Below are 10020 nucleotides of genomic sequence, written 5' to 3' on the forward strand. Positions count from 1 at the left end.
CCAACTCAATGAGATGACCCTGCCTTTGCCTCCTGAGCCCTCTTATTAAAGAGATGATCCAGTAAACCAGCTTGTCCTTTTTTCTTTTCTTTCCTTTTCTTTTTTGTCTTCAGTAATAGTTCATACAGTTTTTCGATGTGGCTTCAGTACTGTTGATGCTTCTCACAATCCTCTCTCTCTCTCTCTCTCTCTCTCTCTCTCTCTCTCTCTCTCATGCTCTCTTTCTCTGTTTCCTTATCTGTTAATTTTCATTTCTCTTAAAGGCTATAACCTATTCAAAGGGTTCAGAAATCATAGAGGAGAATCTTATTCACTTTCCTAGGTGACCTAAGTCACCTAACATGACTTGGTAAGGACATTAGAGCTTCTGTGTCAGGAAATAAGTGAACGAAGCCTAGAATTATATGAATTCTATGTCAGAGAATTATACATTTCCAGTGTGGTCACTATCATGCTTCCTGTTGTACACATGTATGGGACATTTTAGGGTGCAGTGAACTTGGATGATGTGCATGTGAACTTCACTCGGGAAGAGTGGGCTTTGCTGGATCCTTCCCAGAAGAATCTCTACAAAGATGTGATGCTGGACACCTATTGGAATCTCACCACTGTAGGTAAGACTGTGACAAAATTTTTTGTTTTCAATTTTTAAAATACAGGGCAAGTGTTTCTTTAGTATTGATGCTGTTTTGTAATTTGAATTGAAAATGAGGAGGGATGAGGTGATTAAGTCACGCATGGTTGTCTGATTCAGTGAAGGGAGTATCGTAATTTTGACCTAATTTCCAAAGATATATCATATATTTTGTGTTACTATGTTTTAGGATACAATTGGCGAGACCACACTATTGAAGAACAGTGTCAAAGATCTAGGAGATATGAAAGGTAAATCTCATGTGCAAGCTGATATGAATATGCCTCCCAAGGAAATTTAACATGTCCTGCGTATTTTAAAGGAAAGCACTGCTTTATGTGTATTGGGGATGAATACATTCTCACAAAACCATGTCACTCAACGTCTTTTTTTTTTTTTTTTTTTTTTTGGTATTTCAAGACATGGTTTCTCTGTGTATCCTTGGCTGTCCTAGACTCACTTTGTAGACCAAGCAAACTAGCCTGGAACTCACAGCACTCTGCCTGCCTCTGCCTCCCAAGTGCTGGGATTAAAGGTGTATGCCACCACACCTGGCTCCCTTAGTGTCATAGCGTGTTATATGTGTAGCATGTATCTCAATGTGCTCAGAAAGTACACCTATGGGATAAATGATAAGTATATGTTCAAAACTTCTAATAAGCACATAGTCTAGAGTAAAGCAGTTTAGTGAGGGGACAGTTCGTGAGAGTCAAGAAGGTTGTTGTGGAGAAACCTTAATCCTTACACCACATGTCTATGAGGAACAAACATCAAAGTGTGTGACTGCAATGTGGAGCCCTTTCTCTTGTTATTCTTCTTTTAATAGCTATATCTTATGTCACAATGGATACAGGCCATGTGAGCAAACAGTATCAAAAGAAGCACCGTACCTCTGTGTCCCAGAACAAACAGAAGCTATGTAGTAGTCACCACTTTTGAGTAGACTTTCTGAATGTGATACAAATTTTCAGTTCACTGGTTTTCCAACTTCATTGGAACCATCCAGAGACTCACGATACAGCAAATCCCTATGAGTACTAGGAATGTGGAGATTCTTTTTGTTCTGGTTCACCTTGTAAATGTATGACTCACACCTTAGGGAATTTTATGAATGGAATCAATGTGGGAAAGCTCTGAGTTCTTCTTGTTTTCTTTAAGTACATGAAAACCTATAGAAAAAGGATGCTACAAACATGAACCATGTAATAAATGCTCTGGCCATCACAGTTATCTTCAAAGTCTCAAAACAACCCCCAAAACAGGGGAGCACCATAAATGTAAACATAGTGATAAGGTCTGATTTTTTTTATCATTAGACCAAAGTGTAAAATTAATTCATACAGATAAAACGATTCATAAGTGTAATGAAAGTGACACATTTTCACATGTGCCAATTATCTTTGCAGGAACGAGGGAAATCAAATGGGAGAAAAACCCTTCGAATATCCTGTATTTGATAAAGCCTTTGAATATCACAGTCATACTCAAAGACTTGAAAGAGTTGATCCTGGAGAGAAACTGTATGAATGTACCCAGTGTGATAAATCCTTTACATGTCAAAATAGTCTCCAAAAGCATAAAAGAACACACACTGGAGAGAAACCCTATGAATGTAAGCAATGTGGTAAAGCCTTTACACAGCACTATAGTCTTCACATACATAAAAGAACACACACTGCAGAGAAACCCTATGAATGTAAGCAATGTGGTAAAGCCTTTGTACAGTACACTTATCTTCAAACTCATGAAAGAACACACCACGGAGAGAAACCCTATGAATGTAAGCAATGTGGTAAAGCCTTTGCACAGCACAATAAACTTCAAAGTCATGAAAGAACACATAGTGGAGAGAAACCCTACGAATGTAAGCAATGTGGTAAAGCCTTTGCCCAACATATTAATCTTAAAAATCATGAAAGAACACATACTGGAGAGAAACCCTATGAATGTAAGCAATGTGGTAAAGCCTTTGCACATCAGAGTAGTCTTCAAAAACATAAAAGAACACACAGTGGAGAAAAACCCTATGAATGTAAGCAGTGTGATAAAGCCTTTAGACATCACATGAGTCTTCAAACTCATGAAAGAATGCATACTGGAGAGAAACCCTATGAATGTAAGGAATGTGGTAAAGCCTTTGCCCACCACAGTCATCTTAAAACTCATGAAAGAACACATACTGGGGAGAAACCATATGAATGTAAGCAGTGTGATAAAGCCTTTAGACATCACATGAGTCTTCAAACTCATGAAAGAATGCATACTGGAGAGAAACCCTATGAATGTAAGGAATGTGGTAAAGCCTTTGCCCACCACAGTCATCTTAAAACTCATGAAAGAACACATACTGGGGAGAAACCATATGAATGTAAGCAATGTGGTAAAGCCTTTGCACAGCACATTAATCTTCAAATTCATGAAAGAACACATAGTGGAGAGAAACCCTATGAATGTAAGCAATGTGATAAAGCCTTTGCATGTCTCAGTAATCTCCAAAAACATAAAAGAACACACAGTGAAGAAAAACCCTATGAATGTAAGCAGTGTGGTAAAGCCTTTGCACAGCACAGCAGTCTTCAAAGTCATGAAAGAACACATAGTGGAGAGAAACCCTATGAATGTAAGCAATGTGGTAAAGCCTTTGCACATCACTATAGTCTTTACATACATAAAAGAACACACACTGGAGAGAAACCCTATGAATGTAACCAATGTGGTAAAGCCTTTGCCCAACACAGTCATCTTAAATACCATGAAAGAACACATACTGCAGAGAAACCCTATTAATGTAAGCAATGTGCTAAAGCCTTTGCACAGCAGAGTTATCTTCAAAATCATGAAAGAACACACTGGAAGAAAACCATATGAATGTAAACAATGTGGGAAAGCCTTTGCACAGCACCGTGATCTTCAAAGGCATAAAAAAACATGTACTAGAGAGAAACACTATGAATGTAAGCAATGTGGTAAAGCTTTTGCACAATACGGTAATTTCCAAATACATAAAGGAATACACAGTGGAGCGAAGCCATATTAATATAAGCAGTGTTGTAAATCCTTTGCATATCTCATAGTCTCCACGTACATAAAAGAGCACACACTGGAGAGAAACTCCATGAATGTAAGCAATGTGCTAAAGCCTTTTATGTCACAGTGATTTTCAAAGGCATGAGAGAACACACACTGGAAGCAAATCCTGTCAACGTATCCAATATCGTAATGACATTGCACATCATAATAGTTTCCAATTACATTTTGAAAACTGATGTGGCCAATTCAGAAAAGTGTGAATAAGGTCACTGCATTTAAGAAGCATATTAAAATACTTGATTGTGTGGGTATGACTTTCATTGTATATAGGTCTCATAATTCATAAACAAATACCCTGAGTCTCAAAATAAAAATATTTGTTATATATTTGAAATTGTGCATGGTAATGATTGTGTTTGAACTATTATAAACAGTACTGTGTTAAAAAGACCATGCTGACTTTGTATATTTAGTACTATGAATGGATTGGTTGATATTTGGTGTTGTAGAGCTCACATGTTTACACTCAGGGCTTTATTTCCTCTGGCAGAATTACTTTATTAAAGTGACCCTTTATTTTCTAAAGTAACATGTTGGTACATTTTCTCTGTTGCTTCTAGCCAAGAGCTTGCAGTCGGCAGTCAGCAAGATCACATGGTGTGAATGTTGTTGCCATCCTTCTGTAAATAGTGAGTTCATCATTAGCTCTGGAACTGCTTCTGTCTGTCTCTTTTATTTTATTTTATTTTATTTTTGGTTTTGGTTTTTCGAGACAGGGTTTCTCTGTGTAGCCTTGGCCATCCTGGACTCAGTTTGTAGACCAGGCTGGCCTGGAGCTCACAGTGATCCGCCTGCATCTGCCTCCCAAGTGCTGGGATTAAAGGCGTGCACCACCACGCCCGGCGCTTTTTTTTTTTTAAGATTTTATTTATTTATTATTATGTATACAATGCTCTGTCTGCATGTACACCTGCAGGCCAGAAGAGGGCATCAGATTACATTATAGATGGTTGTGAGCCACCATGTGGTTGCTGGGAATTGAACTCAGAACCTTTGGAAGAGCAGGCGGTGCTCTTAACCACTGAGCCATTTCTCCAGCCCTGATTCTGTCTGTCTTAATGCAGGCAATAAGATCATACACCTCTTTCTCCAGTAGTGATGAATTTGATATTTTTGCATTAACTATATTTAAAATTACATCTTTTCATCATATTTCTATATTCATTTAGATTGAATCTTGCATTCAGCTCCCAATTGCTTTGCCATTAACTTTCATGTACATTTATATGTTTAATTTAGTTTCAAATTCAGGTTCTGTGTAGTAAAAAAAAAAATAGTCTCCAAATACATAAAATAACTCATACCAGAGAGAAACCCAATGAAAATATCCAATGTGGTAGAAAGTTTGCATATCACTCATTTTCAAAGGCATAAAAGAATACATACTGGAGAAAACGCCTATCAATGCGCCTATGACCCTTTGCATGCCATAGTAGTCTCTCAATACATAAAAGAACACATACTGGAGAGAAACCCTATGAATGTAACCAATGTGGTAAAGCCTTTGCATGTCGCAGACATCTTCAAAACCATGACGGAATTCATACAGGAGAGAAACATCATGAGTGCAATGAATATGATGAAGCTTTTGTACATTCCATCATGAATGAATTCATAAGGAAGAACAACCTAATGAGAGTATTTACATGGTGATGCCACTGTACATTTCTATAGTGCTCATCATCATGAAGGAAGTTGTACTGGAGAGAAGTTCTGTGAATGGAAAGAATGAGGTAAGGCCTTTGTGTTATGGGGTCTACTGAGATCCAACACAACTCACACCCCCAAGTCAATGAAACACACAAGAGTGTATAGTAATCAAGGCACTACTGATTGATCAGGGCCACTGAACATACATGGGAGCTGACTACAACACACAGACCTCCAATCCTGAGCTAGAACGTTAGAGACCTTTTAAACTTGAAAACCATAATCATCTGAGGCAAGTTACAGCTACATTTCGCCACCCATCAGGATTTAGGGATAGGGGCTTTCCTTATGCAGGTGATGTATGTCAACGGAAACCAGATGTAGGGTTTACACTCTAACCAATCATACCCATTTGTTTTGTTTTGATTTGTTTGTGTGTGTGTGTGTGTGTGTGTGTGTGTGTGTGTGTGTGTGTGTGTGATTAACAAGAGGCATTATGTTTTGAGGAATAAAAGATGAGTAAAAGCTGTGGTTAGGAGGAGTCATTACTCCTCCCTCCAGTGGAGTCTGTATTACAAATACTACACAGGCCTGAGGCCACGACCTCTCAAAAGGGGAGCGTGTCCTGGACTGGCGCTTATGTTTCTGCCAGGAGAAAACCTGAAGTTCTTTTCCCTCATTGTGCTGGAATCTATTCTTTCTTTTCTTTTTTTTATTTTTAAATTTACGTGCATTTGTTTGAGGGTGTTAGATCTTGGATTTACAGACAGTTGTGAGCTGCCATGTGGGTGATGGGAATTGAACTGGGGACCTTTGGAAAGGCAGATGGTTCTCTTAACCACTGAGCCAACTCTCCAGCCCCCAATCTATTCTTTCATATTACCTCTACTTCATTCCCAATTCTGGACATTTTACCAGGAGCGTTCCTTTGAGATGACTCGACCCTGACTCGGGATTGCAACCAGGTCCTGCCCATGTCCAGAGTAGTTCTGCTTCACTTCCTCTTATTGAAAGAGGCGTAAGTAGACATTAATCATTAGTTAATAAGTTATATTATGGCCTACAAAGAAAGAGTGGATTTCAAAAATTCCAAATCATGATCCTCAGATGTGAGGTGATGGAACTAAAGAAAAGGAAAAAAACTGTCGTGGCACACCATTCTAGGCTCAGGTTTCGTTAGGGGTAGAACGTTGACCCTGGACAAAGGGAACACATACATATTGATCCCAGGCCAATAACGTACAAGTGACGATGTCTTTGCTGTGTGTTCTGTACCTTGTTTTGTTTCATTCTAAGTTGTAGTTCAAAAGATGACAACACAACAACTTTGCATTCTGCACCTGAACTGTGTGTGCCTGATTGCTCACTGACTTCCTTGAATCTGTTCTGTGGGAAAATGTAACCACAAGCCCCCCTGCTTTTGAGATGTATGTTTAACAACAGAGACTACTTAGCTGCATAATACACTCAATTTTGAGTTGCTCTGTTTGTCACTTGCCGATCTCTGTTCACCAATGCTTCAAGACCTCCCAGTCCCAAGGACCTCTCCTCAACAGAGCCGCTTTGTACCGCATTGAGGTACAAAGATGACTAATGAAATCTGGTCAGCTATGGTGAAGTCCACAGCTCTCCTAGGACCTGGGAACTTGAGTTTCATTTCAACCTGTGATTAAATGGAAGCTGTATTGATGGGTTTTGTGTTGCAATTTGTCACAAGCTAGAGTCATCAGGCATGAAGAACCTCACGTGAGCAAATGCCTCCATGAGATCCAGCTGTAAGGCATGTTCTCTGTTAGTGATCCATGGGGGAAGGTCTATAGTTGGTGTTGCCCCCTTTGGGCTGGTGGTCCTGGCTTCTCAAAGAAGGCTGACTGAGCAAGCCAAGGAGAGCAAGAAACTAAGCAGCTTCCCTCCATGTCCTCTGCATCAGCTCCTGCCTCCAGTTTCCAGCCCTGCTTGACTTCCATGCCTGCTTGCCCCAGTGATAGAATACAATCTGGAAGTGTACCCTGAATAAACTTCTTACAACTTGCCTTTTGGTCATGTTTCTTTGCAGCAATAGTAACATTAGGGAAGACAGAGGCTGACAACAAAAAAACAATACTTAAGACAGGCTTTCCCCTCCTTGTTGCCAACATTTGTAAACCACTGTCATCTTCGAATAAATAAAAGAACATACATTGGAGAGAAACCCTATAAACATAATCAATGTGGCAAAGCCTTCTCACAGTACCCTTACCTACTAATGCAGAAAGAACATGTAGTGGAGCTGTGTGCATAGGAATAAGCGATGTAGTAAAGTCTTTGCATGTAGCAGTAGTCTTGGCAATATTGAGAAGAGGTCGTGCTGCAGAGAAAACCCATAATTGTAGTTGGTGTGATAATATTTTGCACATCATGGTTTCTGTACACAATATTAAAATCTTCAGTGTGCTCACACCTTTAATCCCAGCACTTGGGAGGCAGAAGCAGGTAGGTCATTGTGAGTTTGAGGCCACTCTGGTCTACAAAATGAGTCTCTGATAGCCAAGGCTACACAGAGAAACCCTGTCTCGAAACACCAAAAGCAAAAACAAACACAAAACCTTTAGTGTGTAATCAGTGTGTTAAAACCTTTGCATATCACAGTGTTTTTGAGGACCTGAAAAGATTCCTACTGTCAGGAGTCTATGACTAGAAAGTATTTGGTAAGACCTTCAGCGTACAGACTTCCATTGAGTTACATGGAATATTTATTTTGGAGAAAAGAATGGGACATGCATCAACAACCTATTCTAACAGCATGGTGCCCCTCTCTGTTATCTTTGGACTACAAACTCCTATGGACAGCGCCCGGTGAATTTAACAATAAGGTAACTCACTTAGCTTTCACAGTTCCCTTCAATTACCTAAAATAACGCATCCAGGTGTAAAACTTTATGTTGTGTGTTAGTGACTTTTCTGTTGCTGTCACCAAACATAATGTCTAAGGTAACTTATAAGTTGCCTTGTAAGGTTAATTTATAAGTTTAATTTGGCTTATGGTTCGTGGGATATGGGATTATTATGAAAGCAGCAATGCAACAAGTGTGATATATTGGGGGTCCAAGCAGGAAGCTCAGAGCTCACACCTTGCACCTGCAGCATGAAGCAGAGAGTGGGAACTGAGAAAGTTGTGTATGCCAAGTGCTGTATTTCCTCCAGCAGGGCAGCATTTCCTAAGTCTTCCCAAATGATACCACCAACTGAGAAGGATTGATTTCTCTGACTTCAAGCCTACATGCTTGCTCTCTGTTACATGAACCAATTTATGATAGAGGAAAACTCTGTAGGTAAGCAAGCCTTTAGGTGCCTCAACACCTGAGTTACAGGAACGAATGAGAAAAACATTCATGGGTAAAAATATTTGCTTAACTACTTGTTTTAATTTAATTATGTCAGTGTGCATGTGAGTGTGTGTGTGTGTTACAGAGAGAGGGAGAGAGACAGAGAAGGAGAAGGGGAGAGAGGGAGAGAGGGGGAGAGAGAGAGAGAGAGAGAGAGAGAGAGAGAGAGAGAGAGAGAGAGAGAGAGAGACTGAGCATGTGTGTACCTGTTTGCTGGTTTCCAAGAGGATTAATCCTTTTAATCTTGTAGCAGGAGTTACAGGAAGTTATCAAAACCCTCACCTTGGTCCAGGGAATGAACTTGCTCAGCCATGTCCCTAGCTCTGAAGTATTTTAACACCTTTGATGTCAGGCAGTAGGAAAGAACTCATATATGAGAAAACCCTATTTGTATGAATGCTTTGAGAAAGACTTTAGATATCACGTGGCAAATCCATTTGTAGACTTTATTAGGACATCCTTACATGCTTCCTGTGCCTTCTGTTCATCTTCTGTTTGCACTGCACTGTCCCGTGGTGACAGATATTTTCCTGCTGCAGTGTATTGAACGGGATCCCATCATCTAAGTGGTCCATTGTTCATTTATGTATAAGTCAGGTTGTGATCATACTTTTCCTGTAGTGGTGTCTGTGAAAAGGTGGTGGGTAGTTGTGCTGGTTTTAGTTTTCATATTTTCACAATTCCCTTGAGATGTTGTTTGTTATCCAGCCTGGTTTGCATGTCAGTTATTAGTCAAGGCTCCATTGGACCTCTTGATTCTCATGGGTCAGCCTCCTTACTACAAGGCCAGGAGTAGGAGATGTACCCCCAATGTGTCCTGTTTTGTCAACACATTTAACAATATTAACGTTAAAATGGTTATTAGAAGAGAATATAAGAAACATTAAGTAGAGCCGGGCGTGGTGGCGCATGCCTTTAATCCCAGCACCCGGGAGGCAGAGGCAGGCAGTTCACTGTGAGTTCGAGGCCAGCTTGCTCTACAAAGCGCGTCCAGGACAGCCAAGGCTACACAGAAAGACCTTGTCTCGAAAAACCGAAAAAAAAAAAAAAGAGGAACATTAAGTACGTCATGTGTACTCAAGGCAGCATTTTCGTCTATCTGGTAGAGAGCAAACAAAGTGAGCAAACAACAACTTTTATAAAGAACTAAAAATTAGCATTATGATACAATCAGTTTTCTTTTAACTAGGTGTCTTTTTCCTTAAGATGGATGCCATAGCCCAATCATGTTCATAGCTGCCTTATTTGGAATATCAACCTGGATGTCACTCTGTGGAAGAA

General features: G+C 39.8%; 1 protein-coding gene across 1 annotated transcript in view; it reads left to right on the forward strand.

Moving 5' to 3' along the window:
- Positions 1 to 385: 385 nt before the first annotated feature.
- LOC311583104 (uncharacterized protein) overlaps positions 386 to 10020 on the forward strand; it is a gene marked incomplete at its 3' end in the record, with an annotated part of 16159 nt that continues 6524 nt past the window's right edge. The window contains exons 1-3 of the mRNA XM_084756424.1: positions 386 to 614; positions 825 to 885; positions 2041 to 2834. Coding sequence (XP_084612550.1) covers positions 581 to 614; positions 825 to 885; positions 2041 to 2834 — 889 coding nt within the window. The 5' untranslated portion in view covers positions 386 to 580. The remainder of the gene's footprint in view (positions 615 to 824; positions 886 to 2040; positions 2835 to 10020) is intronic.

Source organism: Acomys minous, assembly GCF_964271855.1.
Source record: "Acomys minous genome assembly, chromosome: 14".
Classification (NCBI taxonomy): Eukaryota; Metazoa; Chordata; class Mammalia; order Rodentia; family Muridae; genus Acomys; species Acomys minous.